Here is a 27,896-nt window from a genome sequence, read left to right as displayed (position 1 = left end):
AATACCCTGACGTCAGGGTTCGAGTTCTTTCCCCTTCGTAACTTTAAAAAATCTTGTTTCAAGAAATTTTCCTTCTGAACTGAAAACAAACACGATTTGTTTCTATTTTTAGAATTAAATAGAGCAGCAGGAGGGTGTCCTTCCGTCCTTCCTCTTCCAGGGAATCATCTTGAAGAAAAATACCTAAATAGTACAATTTTGATCCATAGCTTTCGTTTATTTTCACGTGTTTAGTAGCTACAAATAATAGGCGGAACAATTTTGAGTCAATTTGAATAACGCGAGAGATTACACAAAACATTATTACATAATATTAGATGCTGCTGACTAGTCTTCATCGTTTTCCATCAATTCCATATCGCATATATAAGAAGACCATTTACTCTCGCACACGTGTGTCTCGTGTATTCTTAAAAATAGCTTTTTTATTTTCAAACAACGAACTGGCGGGCGGTTGCGGTTTGATTCAAATCCAGAGTGGGGTCGTGTTACACTTTCCGGCTACAAATATTGTTCGGTGAGTTGAGTAAAAATTACATCATTTATTTATTTATTAATTAATTTTTTCTGTTTTTTAACCGTACATACGTAGATATCACTTATTTATTCTCGAGTCTCTTTCTCATAATTATATCTCACAAAATCAGCACGGATGAGCAGCCGTGCGGCGGTTGCACAAACAAAAAACTACTTTCGTTCAGTCTTGCAGCGATGAGAAACCGAATTTTCATTTCGACGCGGTAAAATCAATTTGAGTGTTGCACGTATAATCTTCGTAAATCAAGGTAAAAAGAGCGAAACTAGAGACCTGCAAGCAAACTAAAAAAGAGGTCGTGGCGGCGGAGGGTCGGAATGCTCTTTTTTTTTGCTCCTCACTCGTTGGGCTGCTCTGCCTTGCTCGCTTTGCTGCTCTGCTCGTCGATCTGCGCCGCGGTGCTGGCGAACGGCACCACCAGCGTCTCCTCCACCTGCTGCTGCTGCTGCTGCTGCTCAGGGGCCACCCGCTCGCTCTCCTCCGCCACCACCTTGCTCGTCTCGCCTGAAGGAAACACAATCCGTGAGAAATCTGTAGATTCGGGTGAAAAAAGATTAAAATAAGAGAGGAGATATGGCATCTAGGAAACTAGGGGAGGGTGAGAAAGGTTGAAATGATGAATTAACTAAAAGTCAAAGAAAATCAGTTTAAAGTAAGATATTTAGAAAAAGAGGAGGGTAACAGTCAGGTTGCAATTGAGAGAGGGGAGGGAATATATTATACCTTTCAATCAGTGACGTTCAAGGAAATGGGAATTTTTATTCTTCCCATTTTTCCAGTCATGATCTATTTTTCACATGACAGGATCTTTTATATTTGCAATTTTTAAATAGAAAGGTGGAACAAATGGAAATTTGGTGACAGCTGAAGTAAGGGGAGAATGTAAATACAGATCAGTTGAAAAATGGGAACCTCAGGTGAAGGGGAGGTAGATAAGGTGGCTGTTAAGTTTCAAGGGAAATAACGGGTTCGAGAAAAGTCAATTTTTTGGCAAATGTGTGTCAAACCTGAATTTAAAAAGTGCCATTTTGAGCATATGGAAAAGGTAAAGAGGAGAAGGTATCCAGTAAAGGTCTAGAATAAGTCAAAAGGGAATTTTGTGGAGAACGAAAAGGTTGCCAACAACTTATATAGTAAGGAACAAAGAATTATTTTCAGTTTGTTTGGTTGAAAAAGGAAGGTATATCTGGGAGGGAAAGTGGATATCAGGGTTCTGGCTTTAAATCTGAATAATTTGCAAATAAAAAGGATCCTTTCAGGTAAAAATAAATCATGATTGATAAGGTATTAAAAAGAATGGCATGTCCTGACGAAAATAAATGAAAGGGGAAGTGAATTTCAGGGTAAACAACTATTTTGAATGGACAAACACCAATTATATAATTAAATTACCTCAGCAAAACAACTCTAATGAATAAATTGGCCGCGATTATGTACACAGAATTCAAGGCCTGCTTATTGCCCCGGAGTAACAGACTCTCGAACAAACAGCCGAGTCATTAATTTAATTATAATCGGTGTTAAAGTGGGTCAGGCGCGGATGGAAGTATTTACCTTTGGTGTGCTCCGCGTCAGGGTGAGGCGGCAGGGCCGAGCTGCTGGTAGGCTGCTCGTCGACGAGCTCCGCCCTGTCGAGGCACGCCGCCGACTGAAAGGACACGCGGCGTCAGGTTCAGGTGGCGCTGGCTGGTATAAACCCCGATAGCCCCCAAAACCCAACAAGAAAGTGACAAAACGAAACAAAAACGAAGCGTGCTACAACCAAAGCGTTTTATTCTTTGTACACACTGGCTTAACGGCTAAATCACATTGAAACGAAATGAAAAATATACAAAGGAAAAAAAAAACAGTGCCCTAAAGCTGTGTATGGCACCATGGGTGTCGGTCGGACTGTCGGACAGAGGGATGCTGTCTCAATTTCCAATACGAATTTTCTTAAAAAAATATATAAATCAGAATTTTCAATCCTGAAGTTAAACTATATGTAGATAAATGGTAAAAATGAGCCGCAGAGCATCCCGGTGCGACGTACAAAAAACAGCGTATGAGAGAGACGTACGAGGATCAATTAAAAAATAAACTAGAGTTTATAATTATAGCGACCGCGCAGACACTTTCTTTCTCTCGATCGGCGCGAAGCAAAAGCAGCTGAGCAGCAGTCTTATGTGAAAAATATAAAATACGAGTCTGTGGGGGTGCGTGTGGGGGTGTTATACAGTTACAACACGGGGGTGGAGTGGTGGTGGTGCAGGGGGTTAGGCTGGTGTTGGTCATGCGAGGTGGTGCAGCGCTACCTGCGGGTCGATGGTCACCGTGCCGACGCTGCCGCGCGCCTGCCGCCCGCCCCCGGACGCCCCTGCGCCGCTCTCCGCCCCCGCCGTCGCCGACGCGGAGGCGGCAGCCGCCTCCGCTCGCGTCGGCTCCTCCACCTCGATCTGCAGAATGCTCTCTTGGCTGCCCGTGAACTGAAAAATAAATACAAAGTCAGTTTGGATCGAAATTTTGCTAAAATACACGTAAAAAAAGGTGGGTCGAAGCCAACATGATTTTGCTGGGTTTATTTTTTTGCTGAAAATTAAGCAAAATTGATTTCTCATTGTATTTATGTTATTAAAATTAATTCTGAGACATTTTAGAACGTTGAAATAATTTTTTTTGATTGATTTTTGACACAATAGAGGCTTATGAAAATATGGCGAAACACTTCGATTGAGTAAAATTAATGAAAAATTAGCTTATTTACCGTGGAAAACAAACTCTACAAAAAAGAAACTGTTACACCTTATTGGAGAAGCCATTTTAAAGCCAATTTCTCGGATTGTTGTTTCGCAAAACTTGAGTTACGCGAAAAATCGGCTAGAATCTAGACCAAATTCCGGTGTACTGCAAGAAACAGAATGAGAAAGAAAGGTCGAGTAAATTTTAATGGCTGTGAAATTTAAATTTTCAAATTACCACTGATTTTCCACAATTTTAAGCTTAATTTGCAGGAAAATCCAGATTTAATTCATATTCGCTGACATTTTAGACGTGAAAATACCCAAAAACCGTCAAGCTATGAATAAATCAACTTCTAAATTAATGGTGGCGCCATTTATTGGGGGTTTTTTTTTTAACAAAAGCCCATTTTGAGCAGAGTTTATTTGGTCCTAAAACGTGGAATTAATTGTACTTTTGCATATTGACCTTTTGCGAAATAGCCGAGCGTTTAAAGCCGTCAATAGATGGCACCGCCGTCAAAATACAACTTTTAGACCCGTTTTTTTAGATTCACTCCTGCTGCTGTGCATTTTTGGCGTGAAAAATTTCTTTTAGCCAGAATTCGGCTGAACAATCACCACAGAAACTTGAAACCAAGCAGGTTTTAATATTAAAATGATTAGTGGCGCCATTTGTAATAATAAACCGGTTTAAATAAAGAAATAAAAATTTATAATCTAATAATCCTGCCATTGTGAACAATTCCATGCGTTCTCCTTTCGCCTTTTTATACTGAATTGTCTGTTTTTTTCAAAAAGCCTTTGTTTATTTGCGTCTCTCATCGCAAGAGGAAAGAGAATAATTAGATTGCGCGCGTGCTTTTGTAAGAGCAAAGAGCGTGTCTAGATTTGACAGCCCGTGGGGTGGCTGGTGGCTGGAGGTCGGCTCACATTGTATCCGTAGAACTTGAGGATGTCCATCTTGCACATGGGGCACGTGCGGTGCTCGAGCAGCCACGGGTCGATGCACGGCTTGTGGAACTCGTGTCTGCGGACAAAAGAGGAGCCAGCCAATTAGCAAAAAGAATTAGGCAGGAGGCTGCGTGGAACCACGCCACGCCACGAGAATAGGCGGCTCAAAGTCGCAAAAGTGCGTCCGAGACCTTCGCGCGCCGCAAAACGCATTAAACCTAACTCAATTTCCTTAATTTCGACCGACAATTGCGCAATACCAGCTTCACTCGCGTACGTCCCGGAATAAACTCGTTCCGAAGGGTTTCGATGCACGAAGTGTAAACAAGAATTATAATTGTTGTTTTCATGCTAGGTGTGAAAATCCTAGGAAGAAATTGTGTTTCACACCTTAGGAAAAAGGGAAAGTGTTCATCTTGGATTTCTGATGGGGAAGTTTAGTTTAAAATTGCTCCAGTTTGGTTCTAAATTAAAAGATAGCTGTCTTTAGAGATAAAAAAATATTTTTTTCCTTGCAAGGAAAAGGCAAATAGAGTTAAAAGTGGGTCTTGCATTTAAAGCTCCATGGAATTTATTATGACAACAGTTCCTTTTTAAAAATTTTGATTCATCTCATAGCAATCTGTTCAACTGTGTGGTAATTTTAACGTAAAATTGCAATTTGGCGTAATAAATCGCGATTTTTAAATAGGGAGACAGTGCTAACCTCTTGATTAGCCTGGAAACTTTAGCGCCGAATTTCTCAGAACGTTAAATCTGGGAAAATTGTAGCCTTTTACCTCAATTTAGAATATTTAATCCAAAGGTAATAAATTATTTAGAATTGTGCAGTTCCTTCAAGCACTGCAAACTCTCGAAATTAAATTGCTAATGAGATAAATAATTAAAAGTAACCGTGCAAACGAAATTTCACGGTCGCTACTCGAGTGAGCGGCTGATGAAAATCGCGAGAAAAGAAACGGAAGAGGCGTTCGTTTACCCTGCGGCGAGAGCAAAAACGGCGGAACGAACGGCCAGGTCCGAAAGTTGTTGACCCTGCGCGCACAGTTTTTTATGCAACCGGGCGAGCAGTGAAGAGGCGCCGGTTGCCTACGGGCTTACCTGCACGGAAGAATCCGGATCACGTCGGACACTTTGTAAGGCTCGATGCAGATGGCACAGCACTCGCCTTCACCCTCGATCTCCTGCAATTCAAAGGAAAATCAGAAAAGGGCAAAGAGGGGAGGAAAATGAAGGTTTTTGGTCTTCCAAGTTTCCAACAGATGGCGCCATCGTATACTTTTGTAATGTATTTAATTTTAAGGCATTTGCGCTGCGATTTCAGAATTAATCCTTCTGCTGGGCATTCTTCACTTAATAAAATTTCTTTTGACGTGCTGAAAACCAAAATCGGTTTGGCCAATCACCGTAGAATCGTCGGAAAACTATTTTTTGGAATAAAAAATATTTTCCAACGATCCTAAGGCGAATGGCTGGACTGATTTTGGTTTTCAGCACGTCAAAAGTAAGCAAATTAAGTGAAGAATGCACAGGAACAGGATTAATTCTGAAATCGCAGCGGAAAAGCCATAAAATTTAATTTACTACGAAAATATACGGTGGCGCCATCTGTTTGCGGCTTCAAACTGGTGTATTTACGGCAATTTTGACTTTCAGTTTTGGCTTACTTTGTCTTCTGAGTGGATGTTCTTCGTTGGGATCTTGGACAGCGCCTTCTTGGCTGCGCTGCACAATCGCCGCTGCGGAGAAAAGAAAAAAAATACAAATCAAACGATAAAATTAACTTTTTATTGTAGAGGAAGGTTGTGATATATCTGTTTACACTTTATTTTATATCCTTTAGCGTGACAAGAATGGATAGAAGAAAAACCTGATCGTGAATCTCGATCTTGTTGTTACGTGCAATAATTGTATTACTAAATAACTATAATTAGAATAAATTAACCGCATGTTGAAGATTGTGGTTTTTTTTTAATTTTAGTCATTGTGGCTGAAGGCAAGAAGTACATTAACAATTGAAAACGTGACCGAATTGGTGCATGTGAGGCACGGGGTGGCGTGAATGCACAGCGACTGGGGCGGCGTGACGCAGAGACTGCGGAAATCGATTCACGCGCGGGGCGCGCGCGGACAATCGATGCGCGATGGAATTGAAATTGAAAGAAACTCACCGCCAGTCGGTCCTTGGCGTGGATGTACCTGAAGCGCTGCACGTAGTAGAAGACGAGCCAGGTCAACGAAATGATCATCAGCACGATGAACGAGATCGACACGAACAACACCGACGTCCTGGTTCGAAAAATGAGAATTTTGTTAGAAATTTGTTAGCACGAATTTGGTTATTTGGATTAAAATTAGCGTGTTTACAATTTCTACAATCCTATAATACAGCAGCAACAATTTTAATTAGTTTTAATCAGCGGGGGCCAGATGTGCGATAAAATTGGTTCCCACTGCGCAGATCCAAGATGGCGTCTTGATGTGGGAAGCAAAAAGCTCTCTTGGATTGCCTTACGAGTTTCAAGAGTTTGTTTTTACGATCCAAAAGACACAATTTGTTAAGTGCAAATTATGCGTCACAATATTGGCCAAAACTTGCTTCTTTTCGTGCGTTTTTACGTGACCGTTTTTCGCGCCATACTCCACAGGACGCCATATCTGCGCGTCCCACGAATCTGGCCCCCGCTGGTTTTAATTACAAACTAATTTAAACAGTCAAAATCGAAGTTTTTTTATTTTTTGAGCCTTAAAAGTGTTTTAAAAAAATCATAATTATCCCCACTTTCATGTCTGAGAGCGACTAAAATCCCAATTCCTGAAATTGAATAGAAATTTGCATGAAAATCAGCAATTAGAACAGTCCCTCTCCATTTCATTTAATCGTTTCGGTAACAAATGAAGCGAAAACAATTAATTATCACACCTGAATAAATCCATCCAAACAATAAGCGCGTTGTGCTTTGTGTACAAATAAAGGATCCGTATCGGATTTCAATTCATAATTTACATTTTTCGGATGGCAAGCAGGAAGACAAAGGTTTGGCAACAAGCCGCCGCCGCCGCCGCCGCCGCTATGGAAAATGGTGCGTGTTTATAATAATTGTAGTGTTAAAACTACGCGCTGCTTTATGCAGATTTGTTTGCGTTTGTTTCCCAACGTGCGCGCGAGTGCTGAGCGATCCAGCCCGAGTGGAATATTGATTAAAGTGCACAAAATAAGGCCAGCAATGCGCTGCGGCTGCTCACATACGCCACGCCAACTTCACACAACTCTAGTTGAGCACAGAAAGAAATTATATTGTGAAAAAATATATTTAAAATTGGAAAAACTGAATTTTAGCTCTTTTGGGGTTGATTTTATTTTTAATAAATAAAAATTTCGTTTATAAACAATTAAGAAGCGTTGACAACTGAATATTTAGTGTTTTAAATTTTTTAATTTCATTTTTCAAGCCGAGGTTGCGCTCAAAATTCGTCCCATTTAGTATCAATTCGCGGAGTGGAGAAAATATTTTAAAAAAATTTGAAAAAACGGGATTTTAACTTTTTAGTGATTGATTTTTATTTTTTTATTAAATAAACCATTTCGTTAAAAGAACAATATCTTTAAAAATTATAATTTATAATATATTTGGAGTGTTTTCAATTATTTACATTAACTTCCGAAGCAGAATTTGGTTTTCAAAATTCATTATTGATTCGCAGAGAGGAGAAAAATAAAAATAAAATTAGGAAAAAACGGAATTAGAGCTTTATTGCAACTGACTTATATTTTTAATAAAAAATGTTTTTAATTTGCAATTTTTACTTTAGATAAATAAAAAAGTTTGTTAACAAAACAATTAAATAGCTTTAAAAACAAAAATGTGTGAAAAATTGGGAGTGTTTATCTTAATAATTTAATTAAATTTTCAAGCGGAGGTTGTCGCTCAAATTTCGTCCCATTTATTATCGATTGGCGGAGAGGAGGAAGGGCCTTCACTTGGATTTGGCGTGGCAACAGACGCTGCTGGGGCTGCTGCTTTTGTTTTAAAACTATCCTTTTTCATTTTTTGACAAGCGAGAGTGCCTCTGCTGCTGTAATTATTTTACACAGGATTAAACCCATTTCGCATGCGACCGACTGGGCGTAGTTATTTATTTTTTATTTCGTGCCCAAAATTGCAGTCGAGCCTTGATCGGGCCGGCACCTTTGGAAGGTCGCGAGAGTGTATCGCGCGGGCAGACCCACATTCGAGCTCGCGAGTGCTTCCGCGAACCTGCGACCTTGCTTGCGCGCTCTTGTTCCTGCTCGCCAGCCAGCTGCTTTGAATAATTTCCACGCCGACGATAACGCACCTGCCCGCATATGCCACTTCTTGCGCGACAACCATTTTCAAGAAATACACATGTGTACGGAAAAAGAATACGGTTCAACCTGGACAGCTGTGAGAAAAAGGGTTATTGTCAGCTGTCTCGTCGCTTCTTGTTGTAATTGCGGATTTTTTTAATTAATTTAATTGCTTATTACGGGAAAGAGCAGTTTTTGTCTGCGAAAAAATTTGCAGACAGACAAAATGTCTGCTTCCTGCATTTTTGGATTCGGTTTGTCGTGTTAAAATTAAAAAAAATTATAATTTAAAAATTTATTCAATGACATTTTCTAATTAAGCACCATTTTTCCAATTTTTGGATAAAAAACTTAAAAAATTAAAATAAAATTCTAAAAATAATCCAATATTTTCCAAAAAAAAAATGGAAATATAAATTCGTTTTTAAAATGTGTAGGTTATATTGACCTCTAGAATTGAACTTTGTTTGGAATTAACCCTTTAGAAAATATTTTAAATTATCTGAAAAAGCCCAAAATGGTTTTAAAAATTTTACTCAATCAAATAATTAAGGAAAACTGCATTTGAAAAAAATTCTGCATAAATATGTTAAAATTAGCCTACAAAAATTTCTAGCAATTATTTCACTTGGCGGCAAGCGGACGGGAAAGGCGCAAAATTGGCGTTTCGGCGGAGTAATCGCTGCGAGAGTGCGATACATTGAACAAATTAATTTTCATGCAAATCACCGCGCGGCGACTGAATGCACTCGCGGGCCTCCGAGGAGCAGGGGAACGGCGATGCGTCGTCGGAGAAAGCCGGCGGTGAAAGTAAAATTGGATATACTCACACTCACACTCGCGCGCGCGTCGAATAAAATTGTTATATAAGGCGCTTTGCCTGCTGGAATACTATATGCCTCGCGACAAACGACGCCAACAATTCTTTTCTCTCTTCCACTGGACACAATTGACAAGAGAAATCAATCAATTTTATTTAATTTTAAATAGTTTAAATTGTGAGAAGACGATTCTCTTCTTAGTTTTCATGATTTTGACATATTTTTCGGTAATTTTCTCTTAAAGAACGTCTTTGACGAAGTTTCTGAGCTCACCAATCGATTCTTGAGGGTCGAATTAGGTATTTTCGATATTTTTCCGACCAAAAAGTCCAGCGCAACGTGTGAACCTTTTTTCCCGCCAAAACAATATGCGAGAACTGCGCATGCGTGAGAGCTGGCTGGATCTGACAAAGAATTCATTCGTACGGGCGGTCTCTCTGTAAGAGTGCTCAAACCAGCTCTCACGCATGCGCAGCTCTCATACATAATTTCAAATTGTTTTGGCGGGAAAAAGTTCGCACATTGCTCCGCACTTTTTGGTCGGAAAAAAATATCCACTTTACCCAATTCGACCCTCAAGAATCGATTGGTGGGCTCAGAACCTTCGTCAAAGACGGTCTTGAATTATTATAAAAAAATTCTTAATATTAAGAAAATTATTTTTCTACAGAGGTAGTTGGATTTTAGCGGTTTCGGGGGAGCAGTTTAGTGAACAAGCGTAATTCTGGCGATTTTCTACTGATGTCTGGGGCGAAAAAACTCACACGAGAATGTAGCAATTTGCGCTCGACTTGCGAGCGTCGCATAAGGTGGGCAGGATGTGCGCCGGGTGGCTGTGCATCCAGTTTCAAGTTTAGTTTTTATTTACAATGTATCATGGAGACACTTCTGAGTGTCTTAATTTATTATAGGGGCTCGATTAGAATTGAGAATTACCGGTTGATGCTGCTGTAAGGGCGGCTGCAGAAGCTGCCGACGCCGATGCTGAGCATCACCCTGGTGCCGTTGTCCACCCTCTGCGCCAGCGACTCGCCCTTCCACAGGTACGTGAACACGGCGCTGATGTCTCCTGGAAAAATCAATTAGTTTCATAATTAATCGCTTTTATTTTAGGAATTTTCCGATGTCCTTGAAAATTATCGGAATAACTGAGTGAGAGAACGAAAATATTTTGATACTATAACACTGTTATTTGATTAATTTTCTTTTATAAATAAATGTTCTATTGACCTTGAGATAAAAAGGTGTTTTTGAAAGTTTGGGATCGACGTTTTTTAATTTATTTTGAAGTATTTGTGTGGAAATTTGTTAAAATTAATTATTTATTTACCTTGAAACCAACTAAAATCATAATTGTTTTGTTTTTAAATTAATTTTGAGCCGGATTGAACATGTTTCTGCATTAATTTTAATTTTTTTTCTTAATATTGAAAATTCTCTATAGTTAATATTGTCTTCAAGTTTGAACTTAAATTGAAAAATGCCATTTATCGGTACGAATTTAAGCTGTTAATACATCTTACAAAATTTTTATCATGCGAATAAATAAAAAATAAATAAAATAGAGCGTTTATCCTTATAAAAATAGTTCTAGGATCTATAGAAAAATAATAATTTCCAGTTTAATTTATTTTAACTATCATAATTCAGTCGAAAGATTTTTTAATCATATTTTTGCTAAAAACGGTGCTTGTAAAGGGCTGGGCGTTGCGATAATCCGGGCGGCTAGCTCGCTGCCGGTGACGACGACTATGCAGGCAGACGCAGACACGAAAAGTGCGATAATCGCGACGGCAAACAAGTGGGACGGGCGTCCTTGGGCCTCTCTGCAAACCTTTTTCGGATTCAGCGCACAAACTAGGAAATCCTCGTCCGCCTCAGCCAACGAATATCCTTTCGCTTATTTTTTTTTATTGGATTTTATGTTCGACCAGCACACGCGATCGATCTAATAATGGATATAGGCACGCGCGTCTCTGTGTCTCCTGAATATTTGAAAATGCTACGCGCGATTCAATGAACTCATTTTACCCGCTCGCCCGAATAACACACATCACATACACACACGTTCGAGATAAGAAAATAAGAGTGAAGAATTTAATTGCCTTTGTTATCGAGACGCAGATAAAAATGAACAACGCCTCTTTTTTTATTACTCGTCACAGCTGCTTCGTTAGAGTTTTGTCACCGACACCGAAATACTATTAGTTTTTTTTTTTGTATTTTTGCAATAGACGGAAAACAGCAGCGATAATTACTAACGCCTCATTTTGCTTATCACCAGCGAAAGTTTCGAGTTTCGAGACATTGCGGAAAAGCCGATCTCTAAATACAGAGAAATACGATAATTTTTGGCGTGTTGTTTTTCCTCATTTTTCTAGGAATTCTTAAAAAGGGGACAAATTGGAATTTAAACTAAATTCAACTGTAAATTTTTGATAATTTGTGGTTTATGAGCTTTATGGACGTTCAAATCAAGAGTTTTATAGACTTTCTAATGCTGTAAAAGCTTCTAAAGTCTTGATAATTCTGTTCTCGATTTACAAAATGTTTCTGATTTTAAACAACAATGAAAATCAAACGAATTCAGCAGCTTTGAGTGCTAGAATATTCAAAAAGCTGATCAAATTTACATCTAAGAAAAATATCTTAGAAAAAGTTAAAGTTCTATTCAACAAAGCCAGGCAGTTTGAAATTTCTTAAATTTACGGAGAAAATCCCTTACCTAACTAAGAAGCAAAAAATAAAAAATATAGTTTGATGAAAAAACAATGTTTCCGATTTAAAGTCCCTTCAGAGCCAATTTTCAAACAAAATCCCGTTACAAAGGCATGAAAACTCCGCATTTCCCGTGTTACAAGCGCGAACGTGTGTGTTCGTTTTGAAACGTGAGCGAGACACGAGGGAATTCACGTTTTTCAAAGTCGAATCCTTTGAAATCGCCAACACTTGCAAATCATCGCGTATCGTTTCTGCGCACGTGCTCTGCTCCCGGCGGGTCTTCTCCCTATATATTAATTTGCACACGTGTGTGTCAGTCGCCCTCGCGGAAAGTGGACGAAAAGCGTCGCAGAGAACAAAGTCACGTTCCTCACTCTCTCTCCTTGACTAAACAATCGAACGAACACACATTGTTTGAACTGGGAATTAGCCTGCAGATCTCATTCTTCGCCTCGATGACGCTCATGAAGAGCAAAACCTTGAAGCGATTAAAGGGCTAAAGTTTTGTGTAAATGTCGCAGTAATTTGCAAGGTCCTGGAATTGCATAATAACTTCTATCTGTCGTTTCCAATTTATCAAAATTAAAAGAATATCGATCGTTATACATTGGTCACGCTTCAATTAGTATCTGTCATTTTCGAAAGAACAAAAAAGATGATATGCACCGGGGTCCGGAACTCCGGATTCACGCGACACGAAGAAATGGCGTCTGGTAGAGTACAGCGGGAAAGTTACAAACGTAAATGAAAACTTATCACGGAAATAGCTTCAGCACGATGAATATTTTTGTTGTTTTTTTTAGTAACAGCTGATTAGCCCGGTAATTGGCCTCATCAGGCCAATGGAAATTTAACAAAATACGCGGGAATGAAATTATTAGGTCGGCACGCCTCTTTTTCGACGCTTCTGATTAGCCACTGGATTGTCTCCTGATTGGCCTCCATTATTTCGACGCCATATTCACTTCTGACCGGCAAGAACCAAACACAGATCGCAACTCAGACCCCGGTGAGAATTGCGACTGCGCAGAAGGTTTTAAATTGGGTCACGCATGCGCAAGTGATGCGGTTTGGCCTCCCTGTGAGATAAAGAAGCGATCTGAACATACTGCGTATGCTTAACATGCGCACAAGTTTACTGCGCTGCTTCAAAATGGATGAATATTCAAACAACTATAATAAAGTTAATTTAAGCACCTTGAAAGCCTCCATTTTTTCTGACCGGCGGGAACCAAGACAGATCGCATTAACCAGAGCAAAAGAATAAATTTGATTTACAAGAAACAATTAGTTAATTTGATTTACTTAAAAAAATTATAATTATACATACAAGAATTTTCCTTCAAAGATATAAAGTATCGTTTTCTGCTTCTGATATTTCATCCTTTCATTATTTTTTTCTTCGGAATCGAATTTCTGCGAAATTGGCGTTTAATTTTCCTGCTCGGATCGAGTGTCTGCTAATTTTGGCTGGTCGTGTGTTCGTATTTCGTGAAAGAGCGGTCGTTGTGCGGCGGCGGTGGTGGCGGCGGAATCACGCTGCTCCTTCCGCTGCTCGCTCCAGAGAATGCAGCTGGTCGCGGGTTCTTTGACTCTCGACGCGCGCTCCTGCTAATTACTCGCGATCCGCTCCGACAACTCCAAATCGCCAATTTCGAATCAGCGATGCCTCCTCCGCCAGTGTTGAGTGTTGAGAAACAAGACGCAGAATTATCGAGACTGACGGAAATTCGTGGTTTCCGCTTCCCCCCTTTTTATCATAATAATTGTTCGCTGCTTCATGAGAGGAGAGCTGTTTTGTTTAGGGAATTAATTTCGGAAGTCATCAGTTTTGAAGGAAGTATCTGTTTAATTTTTTTTTTTTGAAGTAAAATTCACGGGTCATAAAAAAATTTGGAGTATTTTTTAAAAAGTTTGTTAAGCTACAAAAACTGTTAAATTAAATTTAGAAAAAATTAAGCTGGGTTTGAAGCACTTTAAAAAATTCCTTTAAGTTTCAGGGAATCCGCAGTAGTGAAAATTAAATTTTTTAGAATCTTTTTCAACAAATGGGCACATCAGGGGGCATTTCCTGAGTCCCCTGATGCCTTCCAAAGGGTCAAATTAGACATTTTCCGAAAGCTCTTGACTTGGCTGTTCCAACGGAGTGAAAATCGTGCAGATGGAACAAATACAGAGCCCGTCAGGCGTCGCTAAAATGGCTAGAAAATGCGAATTGAACGATATCGACCACTCGAGGGCCACCCTGACGCCAGGGTTCGATTTTTACTTGTTTCTGACGCCAGGGGTGCCCCAAAATTTGCACCGTTTATGCCAAACATGTTTAATATGCGTCGGAAATGTCTGGAAGATTCTTATTAATTTTCAAAATAGCTTTAAAACTGACTAGACTTAAATTTAAAATTTATTAACCGATTTAAAAATCCAGAAAGATGCCTAAATTCAGTTTATATTTTATTTCAATGAGTTTAAGCTGAGAAAATTCATCTAAAATTTTTAATAATATGCTCAATTTTCTTCCCTTTTTTATAGAAACAAACAAAATTAATTTGCTTCGATGTAGTTTTCATCAAAAATAAAATTTTGGCAACACTTTGGCACATGTCGGGGACGTGCCGACGGAAGAGTTTTCGTCTGTTTGTGCAGATAGCGGGGAAAAGCTGGCTTTGAGCGCGTTCGTTTGCATCGCAATCTCAGCACGAGTGCGAGCGAGGCAGGCGCTTATTTGCAAAAACCTTGGCGATCGGCGCGCGCAATTAACGCGGCCAGATGAATGCCTTCGAAGAAAGAAAGAAACAACAAATCGGCCTTCGACACTCGGGCTCGAAGCAAATATAGCGCCGCTTTTCCAGCCTGCCAGGCTGCTTTTCGACTACAAGCAGCAGCAGCAGCAGATTCGATTCGATTCGCTCCCCGGCGCGTTGCCTAGCGATTGCACAGTTTGTTGTTGGCGCCCGACAGGCCGAAAGTGTGTCACACTCATTTCCTATGCAACCCTACCTGCGCTTTTCCGGCCCAACGCGATCGAAACGCCGGTCGGCGGAAATTTTTAAAAAAAATTGGGACACCAAATGAGGGCAGCAAAATTTATAAATTGGAAATCTGATTCAAACAGCTGGTAATTTTTAATGAAAATTGAATTTAGGCATTTTATGGCTTTTAAATTAAAGTCTTGTTATTTTCCAGCTATTTAAAAAATTAATACGAAGCTTCCAGACATTTCCGACGCATATTAAACAGGTTTGGCATAAACGGTGCAAATTTTGGGGCACCCCTGGCGTCAGAAACAAGTAAAAATCGAACCCTGGCGTCAGGGTGGCCCTCGAGTGGTCGATATCGTTCAATTTGCATTTTCTAGCCATTTTAGCGACGCCTGACGGGCTCTGTATTTGTTCCATCTGCACGATTTTCACTCCGTTGGAACAGCCAAGTCAAGAGCTTTCGGAAAATGTGCGATTTGACCCTTTGGAAGGCATCAGGGCACTCAGGAAATGCCCCCTGATGTGCCCATTTGTTGAAAAAGATTATAAAAAATTTAATTTTCCATACTGCGGATTCCCTGGAAATTAAAGAAATTTTTTAAAGTGCTTCAAACCCAACTTCATTTTTTAATGAAATTCTGTTATGAGCGTCGAAAAAACGATTAAATTAGCTAGACGCTAGCAAAAAAATGGGATTAGCTTTAAAACCTCAGTTCTCCTTTCAAGCTTTCAAAATGTTCCCTTTAAAAATGATTTTAACCGCAACATTTTAAGTTTTCCGCTTTTGGACGAGGTCGAAATACTCGGAAAATTCAAAACTTGTGTGAAACACATAGTTCAACTTTTGTTACAAATTATTTTCATATTCAATGTAACGAGCAACCCTTAAAAAATGATTGATTTAGTCCTACAACCAACAAATTCATGAAAATTAATTTCCTAGAGAGGAGTTAGTCATACATTTTGATGAATTTTGATAAAATATTGAAATTTTACTTCCTTGCGCAAGTTTTTTTTATTCAAATTTTCATAAATTTCTTCTGTTTTGAGAGGGAATCAAATTTTAACAGTTGTAAAAATAAAAATTTCGCGGGTAAGAATTGACAAACTGCGCGTCTGCGACGATTTTATCAAAAAACATTCCAGCGGGGACAAAAGAGCGGCTTTGTTTGCATTTCAAATGCTTTCCTTCTGACTCAATATTATACATACAACTGAAAACAAACGCGTAATTGCGAGAAAACGAGAGTGTTGCGCCTTCTCGCGTGGGAAACGCTGCGCGTTGCCGAGGATGCGTTTGCCAATAACGCTTTTATTCTGCTGACACACATTTTGCCGAATTCATTTCACGCTTTCGGCCCCTATTTCTTTTAAAACGGCGCCTTATCGACGGGGGAATCATCACCAATAATACATTAAAACGGCCTCTACGCGGCAAGGTCGCCGCGGTGATAAGAAGAAGAAAAAACGCAGCAGCTGACGTCCAGTGCGTCTTTCTTCGGAATTTCCAATCCTCTTTTTTTCAACAATGAGCCATCGAATCAGAATCAGGAAAAACAATTTTTTATGAGCGTATTTTACGCCGTAATAAGGAAATCACCGATTGTGTACTGTACTGTACGGGGGTTTTTTTATATTAGAAATAGTTGTTATCTATCCGATAATGAAGGATTTTGTAATTTTAAAATTATTATTATAAATAACACCGGGGTCCGGGTTGCGATCTGTGTTGGTTCCCGCCGGTCAGAAGTCAATATGTCGTCGAAAAATTTGAGGCCAATCAGGAGACAGTCCAGCGGCCAATCAGAAGAGTCGAAAAAAGGCGTGCTGACCTAATAATTTCATTCCCGCGTATTTTGTTACATTTCCATTAGCCTGATGTGCCATCAAATCAGCTGTTAGTAAAGAAATAACGACAAAAATATTTCATAATAAATTTTCCAAGACGATTTCATTTTACGTTTTGTAACTTTCCCGCCATATCTGCGCGTCGCGTGAATCCGGCTCCCGTTGATAAATTACAGCTTAATTTTCAGTGTTTATATTTTAAAATCTGAATCAGGGTGACATCCCGCAAAAATGTATTTTTAGGTAAGATAATTTTTATACCTATTTTGTTAATAATATAAATATTCTTTATATATACGGTCTTTGCCGGTATTTATCCTAAAATTATACCAAATTCAAGATAAACCCCTCAAAAATAAATCCATTTTAAAAGAATAAATTATAAAAAATAAAAAATTTGATGTTATTTCTAAATAACCCAAATTATTTTTGTGTTCTTTAAAAAAAAAGTGTCGCAACTGGTAACTGTAAATTCATCGCGTTGGTCTGGCATGTTTCGTGAGGAAAAGTGTTCGTCCGTCCGTCCGCGTGTTGCTGCAGTGTGCGTGTCGGCGGAAACAATTGTTTCGTCTCGTCTCGAGCAGGCCGTGTGTCTTATTTAATTCTTCCTGGATTGTTGGCTCATTCGCTGAGAAAAGAGAGATATTGTTGCAAAAGCAGAGCGCTGCGCGCGGGCCGAATCGATCGCGAGCTTATTCGATTTCCTCCGGCTTCGCTATCTGCCAGCTCGGCGACTTTTGCCAGCAACATTTTGCGGGGCTTTTTACCGCACTCTCTCGCGTATGCAAAAAAAAAATAATAAAATTGGACGACACGCGAGAGCTTATTACTGTGAGTTGTACATATTATTTGCAAGAGCGGTAAACAAGAACGAACGCGGGCAGATGCTCTTTTGTGCTTAAAAGGACTTGAGTTGGTTGTAACTCGATTAGGAGGACATCATGTGAAACCTTTGAACTCGCTAGCGGAAAATGAATACATTACAATATTGTTAGCGGTATTTTTACTTTTAAATTGGAAACAAAGTGCCAGAAAATTTCAAATTTTACCGGGTACGCCCTCTTTTTTTAACAAAGGAAATTAATTGAGCAATTCCGGGGTGAGAAAAGTTATGAAAATTTAATAGTAGGGAGGTAACAATAGTACTTTTGAGTCTTGAAACATATTTTGTATATTTTTAAAAAATTGCAGAATTTCGAAAGTGGTCTGTGTTTGGCCTGATTAAAATTAACCAGTTGATAGAAGCGTCAAAAACTGACTAAATTCAGGAAGCTGATTAAATTTAGTTTTTTCCTATTGAGCAAATTTATCTGAAATTCACTATTTTCGCACAGAATTCGTCTGAAAATTTCAACTGGCCGTTAGCGAGAACATTAAAGTTTTTCGGGAAAAAGAAAAAATACCCAAAATTAAGTTCTATATGTGTGTTAAAGGATTTTGCGGAGAAATTCACTATCATTCTTTATCACTAAAAAAAACATCTAAGAAATCCAGCCGTAAAATCGTTGTTGACAGTACGAAAATTCTCCAGAAAGCCAGAAATTCTTATTTTCGCGATGGTTCCAGCGCAGTTAGTGGTTTTCTTGGCAGGAGTCACGACGAGGAAGCAGCCAGCGTGCGTTATTATATTTCACACACACACATCGTATTTTTTGTTGCCTGTCCCCTTCCGATTCCGGCACGATTTGCATTCAGCTCGCACTGCTTTCTCCGCCGCGCGCGTCGAATGCCAAATAATGGACGGACGCTCGCCGCTCGCGCCATCGAAAGTGCAAAACGCACGTATTTCCTTTCCGAAAAATTAAAATAAATGAACGCCGAACGCGTCAAGGTGATTTCAGCACTGGATCTTCTGCGCTTTAGATTAGACAATGACGTCACGTGGTCCGTGCACGTGTGACGTCACTTATTTATCTTATACACAGGATTCTGTTTTTCGGTGTCAAAAACGTCTCGTTAATTGCTTCCTCAAGGTCCGTGCGGACAAAAACATTTTCTAGCCGCAACGGAGAAGGGCGTTTTTGGCCTAGAAAATAATTCCCAAGCCCTTGAAACCGATTGTTGACTTTCACAGTTCCAAGAAATCGTTTTTTGAATATTAAAAACAACAATATTTGTAAGCTAGAGACTGATTTTTTAACTTGCCGAAAGGATACAAAAAAATAATTTGACAATTGTCCATTTTGTCCTTTTAATTTTGCTGCGTTGAAACGGTTTGTTATTTTCATTTATTTTTTGTTCTTTGATTATGCACCGTTCGGGCCTTGAGGTGCTCTGCGGGGGTGGTCGCCACGTGGGGCTGAAAAAAAAATCGAAATCGCGACGGAGGGCACACACATATGCATTGTTCTGCCGCTATTTCCGTCCTCACTCGGCGCACACAGCTGTTCGAGACTCAAACAAACACACACGAAAAAAAATTATATCGCCTCCCGCTCGCACTTTCCTCCATCGGCAGCGATGAGATCGAGTTGCAAACTTGCTTCGAGATAGTGTGTATTTATAATAATAATTGATAAAAGCTATTATTGTTTCTCCGCAGCTGCTTCATTTCTTATCTCGTTTTTGCAAATAAATTATTATTGTTTCTTTCCCGTCGTTGGTGTGACGCCGCGACTTTGAAGCCTCTCGCGCGACGCGCTTAAAGGGAAGAAGCCCCGCCACTGCGGCCAATTGGCCGTGTAAATTATGTAATCTGGTTAAAATCAACGCACGATAGGACACACCAAAGGCAACAAGTTCGCAAGCACCGAAGGGACGTAACCATTTTAAACTTGCAAAATTAAAATTTGTGGTTTGAACGACGTGCGTTTTGTGTCCAGAGGATATCCTTTTCCTTTGCTATTTCATTATAAATAGGCAAGATAAGCCATTAAATTTCCAAAACGGGGGAAAACCAAGAATCTGGCATTGTTTCTTTAATTTTAATTCACATATTATACAGAAAAACGCAGAAATCTATTAAAAAATGATATTTTTAAATTAGTAGAATGCATAAAATACTGTCAAAATTTGGAAATAAAATTTTAAAATTAAAAGAAACAAATTTTTGGACTTTTAATAGTCTTAAAAATTTCCAAAATTGTTAAATAAGAGCAAAAATATTCCATTATTTTCCATCCATGTTTTTTTTTTCGAGGAAAAAAAGAAAAAAAGAGAAGAGAATTTATTTTGAGAATTCTACGCCAAGAAAATATATAATTGAGTGTCTTCACAAAAAATAAAATAAACAAATCCAGATAAATTTACTCTCACTGCTTAGTCAGAATAAACTTTTCCATATTTATCTGCATATGTGGGTGATTCATCTCATTGTGAGGCGGGATTCCCACGTAACAATATCATTTCCTTGGCAGCGCCGCGTTGGATGATATATCTTCCACTCTGATACACATCAATAATTTACTGCATCTGAGGTCAAACCCGACGCACGGATAAAATAATAGAGTCACGATTTATTTGCATCAATTGGCAAAATTGCGCGCGTCTTGGCCTACGCGAGAGATGAGCAGGCAGGAAGGATTGTTGGGATCGCGAGCGCGCTCGCGTCACACAGCACGCAGGGGCGCGACTAGGAAGCGAAAAGCAAAGCGCGCGCGACCTCGCCGCACGCGACCTTTTCCATTCTCTCTCTCTCTCTCTCTCGCTCTCTGCAGCGCAACTATTACTGTACTCTCTCGTTCGCCGGATTGAACGCGAGAAGGAGCAGAGAAGAGCCTGCACGACGGCTAACGAGGTCTTTCAACTCGAATGCGCCACCCGTGAAAAATCCCTTTTGTTTCAGCTCGTCGCTTTCCAGAAAAAGGAAAAGCTGGATATTTTTCTTCTAGAAAATGCAAAATTTAATTTTTTGGACAGATTTTTTTTAAATTTTTATATTTAAAGAAAGTTAGATTATTTCTAAATTTGCAGAAAAATACGCTTTTAGAGGTTTTAGCCAGCCGGCAAACTTTTTGTCACGTGAGCAGCCGCCAGCCGCCGGTAAAAAAGGGCCAAAAATTATAAGTTGCAGGAGACAAAAAAATGTTTTCTAGCTCTTCGTGCCGTTAAGCACTAAAACTTCGCGTTTGAAAATTTGCAGCCTCGCCAGCCGTGGTGAAGAAGACCAGCCGTCGCCTTAAATCTCGCGGCTGAGACTCTGCAAAGCTCTCCTTTTAAATTTTCTAAGATCATATGACTAATTTTAACGAATTTAAAAATTTTTTGGGTAAAAACAGCCCTGAACTTTTGACAAATTTAAGAAAAAAATAATTGCAAATATTTGGTCATGTGGCCAGCCACCGTGAATCTGATGAAAAAGGGTTAAAATAAAAAAATTCAGGAGAAAAAATGTTTTCCAGCTCTTCGGGCTTTTCAGCACCAAAAAAATTCACGTTAAAAACTTTTTCTATCCCACCAGCCACCGGAGAAAATGGCCAACCATCGCATTAAATCTCGCTGCTGAGACCTCTAATTTGCATTCCTTTTAAATTTTCTAAGATCATATGACGAATTTTAACAAATTTAAAATTTTTGGAGGTTAAAACAGCCCTGAACCTTCCAATTTCGGCCAAGTAAAAAATTACTGCAAATTTTTGGTCAAGTGGGTATAGCCGCCAGCCACCGTGAATCTGGCTCAGCTGCGCCAGCCACTTTAGCCGTCGGGGAAAAAAGTCAAAAATTAAAAAAATGCAGGAGAAAAATGTTTTCCGGCCTTTCAAGTCGTTAAGCGTTTCAAACTTCACGTTTTAAAATATTTTCAGCCGAGCCAGCCGTCAGCCGCCACCTCAAATCTTGCGGCTGAGTCCTCTAATTAGCATTCCTTTGATTTTTATAACACAATGACTCATTTTAATCAATTTAAAAAAAATTTTAGTTTACAAAAACCCTGAATTTTTGATAAACATATTAAAATTTTCCAATTTCAGCCGAGAAATTTTTTTTAGTCACGTGAGCAGCCGCCAGCCGGCGTAAATCTGGCTAAGCTGCGCCAGCCAACGGTGAAAAAGGGTAAAAAAATACAGGAAAAAAAATATTTTTTGGCCTTTCTGTCTTAAAAGCACTAAAACATTTTTTCAGCCTCGCCAGCCACCGGTGAAAATGACCTGCCGTTGCCTTAAATCTCGCGGCTGAGACCTCGAATTAGCATTCCTTTTAATTATTCCAAGATAATGACTCATATTAATCAATTTTAATTTTTTAAGGTCAAAACAGCGCTGAATTTTTGACAAATCTTCCATATCGGCCACGAAAAAAATTAATTGCACAACAAACTGCATTCGATAATTAAAATGTGACGGCCATACCATAGAAGAGTGCCCAGTCCAGAAATGAGCAGCAAAAAGTATTTCAAGGTGTCTGGCGATGTAATGAAAAGCAATCAAAGACAATAATCGTTTGAAAAGCGAAGGTGTATAGAAATCCGAGTGAAATTGCCGGTTTGGTGCCGTGGAGCGTGTCGCGGGAGCAGAGCACAATTGCCTGCCTGCCTGCCTGCCTGCCTGCAGAGTGCAGAGAGAGAAAAGCGGCTGACTGGCGTTTTCAAGGCGATTGTATAACACAACTCGACGCAAGGTTGCGTCGAAAAGGGAAATTGCGTCAGGTCGCTGAATTCAGGTCGCATTTTATATTTAATCAATTTTCGTCGCTTCCCGCGAACAAGAAATAAAGAGAGAAAGAGAGGCGCCGAGCGTGTTTACTTCTTCCTCTTCTTCTGCTCTTTCGCTCGCGCTCGTTCGCTCTGTTATTTTTAGCGGAAGGATGCTGCCTGCTGGCCCTCAGCTGCCGCTAAGCCTTTGCCAACACACAAACCGACACAAAACTCCAAAATCGAAGGTTTTAAAAATATGTTCTGGTATTTAAAATAATTCGCTGAAGATTTATTAATTTTTTTTATAATTTTCGCTGATATTTTGTGCGAAAAAATAATAAAATACAAGAAGAAGATGATCTATGTCAGATTTTTAGTTTAAATTTATTTATTTTCATTAATTAGTTTTTTATTTTCCGGAATTTGGTTTTCTGGTGGCGTGGCAACCCTATGGCTGGCTTATTTTTAGGTGGATAAATGCTAGCATGCGCTTGGTGCAAATCCAAGGCTGACACAACAAACTCTGCAGCTCTCGCTCAAGCCCAGGCGCGCAAACACTCTGTTTTCTCGCTCGCAACTAGCCAAAAATAATTTAAAAAGAAGTTCACCGCTGTTAGAAATTGCTCAGTTAGCAAAAGAAAGGTGATTTTAACATGCTCATTAAGCCAGTTTATTTTAATTAGGCTCGTTTTGTTATTAAATTGAAAATAGAAATTAAAATAAATGCTGAGCAAATCGACTTTGATGCTAAAAATTCGAAAATTTTCCAATTAAAATTTCAAGGGGACGCCCCTAATGTGCCAACAGGGCTTGTTTTAATTAAATGTAAAAACCTAGACTAAAATAAAATAAACCAGACGTTCAAAAATATAAAATTCAGGCTTTGGACGCTAGCAGCCGCCATGTTTGCGCGATTTATATATATGTTTTAAAGAAAAACCGCACTCACTGTGAGTTGAAACGCGCATCTTCTGCAGGACCGGCGACTCTCGGTCGTTGAAGATGAGCACGGCGGAGGCATTGCTCTTGAAGGCGTTGTCCACCTTCTGGTCGTAGGAGCACTGTCCGCGTCGGATGAGCGCGATCCACGGCTCCTGCGGAAGCTGGCCGTTGGCCGTGGAGGCCCGCAGCGGCAGCTGGCACGCGTGGTCGGCGCCGCTCGTGTTGTTGCCGCTCTGCACGTGCACCAACACGCCCGTCGTCGCGGCAATGTGGCCCTCGCTGAACTTGCCCAACTCGGCCGGCTTCTCCACCGAACCTGCAACGCAAAAATTATAATAAAAAAATTAAATCATAAGACATTTTATAAGAAAATCACGAAAGGGAGGATTTTTTGCTGTACAAAATTAAATTTATAGCTACTGTAAAATTATTCGACAAAAGTTTTCATTTTGATTTGTGAAATCTTTGCAGCGGAAAATCATTTTAAGTTTTGCACCGGGGGCCAGATTCGTGCGACGCGCAGATATGGCGTCCTGTGGAGCATGGCGCGAAAAACGGTCACGTGAAAATAAATGCGCGAAAAGAAGCAAGTTTTCGTCTCAATATTGTGACATAATTTGCATTACTCTATACTAATTGTGTCTTTTGGATCGTAAAAACAAACTCTTGACACTCGTACGGCAATCCAAAGAGAGCTTTTTGCTTCCCACATTCAGACGCCATCTTGGATCTGCGCAGTTGGAACCAATTTTATCGCGCATCTGGCCCCCGCTGAAGTTTTGTAGATTTATTATTTTATAGTGAAAAAAGGGAAAATATTTTAAAAACTCAACATCGATGAAATTTACTGGTGGAAAATAAATTAATTTTTCCTAGATAGACTACTTATAAAAAACCTTAAAAAATTACAGACGAGTTATAATTTAATTTTTAATAATTTTTACTGCAAACTGGAAAAGGAAAAATAAAAACAATTCTTCTAAAACAAAATAAAGAAAATGTAGTTGAATGAATTTATTTTTTGTAATGTCTAGCCAAGAAAAAAGTCATCCAATTTCACCAATTTCAATGTTTGTCTTTCTGCAATAAAAGTTCCTCGTCATTTTTATTGTTCCGTATGGAGTTTACGATTTTAAATTTTGAAGAATGCTCAAGATAAGATTTTAGAGTCTTTTGTGTCTTTCTATGATAACTAAATATGGGCCAATAAACACAAAACAAATAATTACGACTTCAATATTTGGGAAATATAATGGTCTCGCCTCCCTTTCGTTTGTAAAATGCCGATGTGAAGAAAGGAAATCATAGTCATAATTAGAAACACCGGTTAGATCGTCAATTTGTCAACAAACCATTAACTTGATTGCTTTTTTTAAAAGGGATAATACTTTCGAGTATCTCTTGCCCACCCAAACGAAGGAGCTAGGACAATTTTCCAGTTGCTAAGCGTGCAAAGTTCTGCCAATGCGTCTCGTTATTTGTTAAATTTGTTGCGTAGAGCTGAACAAGGAGATTGCTTGCCAATCAAAGCCCGCGGAATGATCTTTTTCGTTCTTATATGCGTCAACTGCGTCGTGCGATCTCTCGAAAAAAAAGAACATACATTCGCTAAATCCTCAATTAGTGGATTTTAATTTTTAAAATTGTATTTGAAGCAAACAAAATAAAAAAATAAACAGTTAAATTTTATCTTTCATTAAAATTATTTTTTTAGAGCCACCAGGTTTCTAAAAGAATTTTTCTAATTTAATAAAATTATAATTAACAGTGCAAAATTCATTTAAACTTTTTTGCATTTTGAAAGGGTTTTAAGATTAACTCAGGAGTCTTAAAAGAAATTCAGGAGCATAAAAATATAAATTACTGTCTGTAAGTCTAACTTTAGAGGTCAAAATTAAAATAATTAATTTTTTGAAGCAGCAAAAATTACTACTAAAATTTGCTAAAAAGTAAAAAAAATATTTGGGTCAATTTCAACGCCACAACTAGTTCAAGTGACTGATTGTTAAGACATTTAGCTGTAGGGGTGGGGGGTTGAAAATATTTTCGCCTGTAAATACGTTGAATTTGGCCAAAACTGAGGGTTTAAACAGATTTAAAGGTGAATTAACGTGCAAAATTAAATCTCTTTTTTAATATGTTAAAATAACAATTAGAAAAAAATTAATTTGGGTAATTCAAACTAACTGAAATTATTTTTTCACGTAAATCGGTTCAAAAAGCAGTTTATTTTTATGAAATATCATAATTTCGGAGGCAAGAAATTTTAATAAAATATTTTTTAAAGATTTTTATTCGTCTCGAAAAATAAAATTCAGGAAATAAAACAAATACAAATTAAAAGGGCTCAATTTGACCCCTAAAAATTAAAAAAATTTAAAAATTGCGAAAGGGGTGGTTTTAGTGACCTGGATAGGAGGCGTTGAGGACGGCCATGGTGTACTCGATCTCCTCGTAGCCCCAGTCTGCGAAGGCCCTGCCGGAGAGCAGCAGCAGCACGGCGACCGTGAGGGTGAGTCTGCGGCAGAGGGCCGTGCCACCCTCGCTGAGGGCCTCGCCGGCCCTCCTCATCCTCTCTTGCTGCGCCTCCAGCGACTCGGCCGCGCGCTCCGCCAGGCCCACAACTCGCGCGCTCTGCACCCTGGACACACGATTCGAGCTCTCGGCCGCACCGATCCCCCCGATCGACTCGGGCTGGACACGCTTTCGACCTGGCTAACCGCTCTCGCTCTCCACTCAAGACTGACGACTGACGCCCGCTCGCTTCCAGCCGCTCGCTGCTCCGCTGCACCAGCACGTGAGCACCGAACGCGGTTGCGCTCCCCCTCCACCGACAACTACGCGCCCCAGCGCCACCGTTCGAATTTCGAATCCCAATTCGAACGTAATATATATATATATATATAGTACGTCGTATTTTTTACGGTTCCTCCTATTTTCAGAGCCCAGGAAATGTCTTTAATTAATTTTGAAAGATTTTTGTTATCATTGAAAAGTCCATGCACCCCATAAAAATTGAACCCCTTTCTCTTAATTCAGGAAATTTAACAAAATAAAAATTATAACGTGCGTGGTAAGTTCTCTATTTCAACCAGGTTCGCAAAAATCCGCATTTTTTTCGGAAAAATAGACTGTTTTTGCGGGTATTTTTTAATTACATGTATTTTTTATGACGGATAACCAAAAAAAGGTATTTTTACAAAATCATTAAAAAACTTCAACAAAATACAAAAAAATACTAACACCCTTCGTATTTTCCCAAAATTTCGGACTTTTTAGGTGGTTAAATTCGGAAAAAGTGCGGAAAACCCAAATCTGGTTGTTTTTTCAGCAGGGTTTTTGCGCAAAAAAACCGTGGTGCATTTTTGTGCATTGCAAAATTGGCAAACCCTGATTTCAACCGTGTGATTTACCTTCCAATTCCTGCGTCCATCGGGATTATTTTCGTGTCCCGAGTGTACCTTTTCCCGAAAATGATTTCCCGGGTTCAGCCTAGTCCCGGGAAATTGTTCTAATTTTTTTTTTAGAAAAACCCAAAACGATAAAACAACTTCCTGGGAAATCCCAACTCCACGCAAATATCACAAAAATTTTATTGTGGAAGAAATTGTGTCAAATTTTATTTTTAAATTAAAATATTCATCTTTATGCCTGTTTATTCCTAATTTTTTCTAATCTCTTTATGCGAAATTAATCAATAATTTATGGTTTTTATTATATAGGCTGTTTTTCCGTGTCTATGCATGTCAAAATGTAGCAATTGTACGGTAAAAATCTTATAAATTTATACGTAAGTCGGGATAAAACCAGAAACATTTTTTAAAGAAAATTGTTGGTTATTTATTTATATTTTCTATCTACACCAAAAATATTAATAATGGAAAAACAAAATACAATTTTCTTCCTTTGAGAACCCGACGTGACCCACAATGCCGGTCAAGTTCAGAAAAACCCACCCTTTGGGGCGCAGGGTTGCATTTCCTTATACCACCCGGATTTTTTCACCACTGTTTTTTACTACTACTACTTTACGAATTTATTCCATTTTGCCCATGTGAAAATCTAAAATTTGCGGTTGGACGAGTGGTCAAAATTTCCTCTTCTGTGAACATTTTTTTTTTAAATTCCCATTTGCTGCCTCAATTTTTCTCTGGCAATTTTTTTTATTAGTTAGTTAATTAGTATTGAGAACTTAGGTGCAAAGATTGTCTGCAAGGAGCAGTTAAGAATTAAAATTAAAACCTTTTTACTACTGCACTGCAGTTTTTTTTTAAATGCACGAGTTAATTGCAATCCTGCCTGGGGGTGAGTGTTGATTTCAACCCCCTTAAAACTCTTAATTATTCAAAAGGAATTAGTAATATATAGTTTAGATTTTTTCTTACAAGAATAAGGGAAACAATTGAAACATTAATAAATTTCATTATATTTTTAATTTAAAGTAGCAATTCATAATTTGAAAAATTAGATTTTTTTTC

General features: G+C 38.9%; 1 protein-coding gene across 2 annotated transcripts; it reads right to left on the bottom strand.

Annotated features, from left to right (window-relative positions):
- Window positions 1-191: 191 nt before the first annotated feature.
- Window positions 192-26,185, bottom strand: LOC135935648 (E3 ubiquitin-protein ligase goliath-like). Of its 2 annotated transcripts, XM_065478132.1 has the most exons (11): window positions 25,827-26,185; window positions 23,426-23,734; window positions 10,294-10,426; window positions 10,122-10,190; window positions 6,378-6,495; window positions 5,874-5,945; window positions 5,308-5,390; window positions 4,186-4,282; window positions 2,830-3,000; window positions 2,090-2,183; window positions 192-1,039 (listed from the first exon to the last, which is right to left on the bottom strand). In XM_065478132.1, exons 1-11 carry the CDS (start codon window positions 25,987-25,989, stop codon window positions 873-875), a joined length of 1,476 nt encoding a protein of 491 aa, XP_065334204.1. In that variant the 5' UTR covers window positions 25,990-26,185; the 3' UTR covers window positions 192-872. The 2 variants fall into 2 exon arrangements, with proteins under 2 accessions (XP_065334204.1, XP_065334206.1); XM_065478134.1 differs by lacking the exon at window positions 10,122-10,190.
- Window positions 26,186-27,896: the final 1,711 nt, after the last annotated feature.

The sequence above is a fragment of the Cloeon dipterum genome, chromosome 2 (genome assembly GCF_949628265.1).
Source record: "Cloeon dipterum chromosome 2, ieCloDipt1.1, whole genome shotgun sequence".
Classification (NCBI taxonomy): domain Eukaryota; kingdom Metazoa; phylum Arthropoda; class Insecta; order Ephemeroptera; family Baetidae; genus Cloeon; species Cloeon dipterum.
This window is presented reverse-complemented; position numbering and strand designations above follow the sequence as displayed.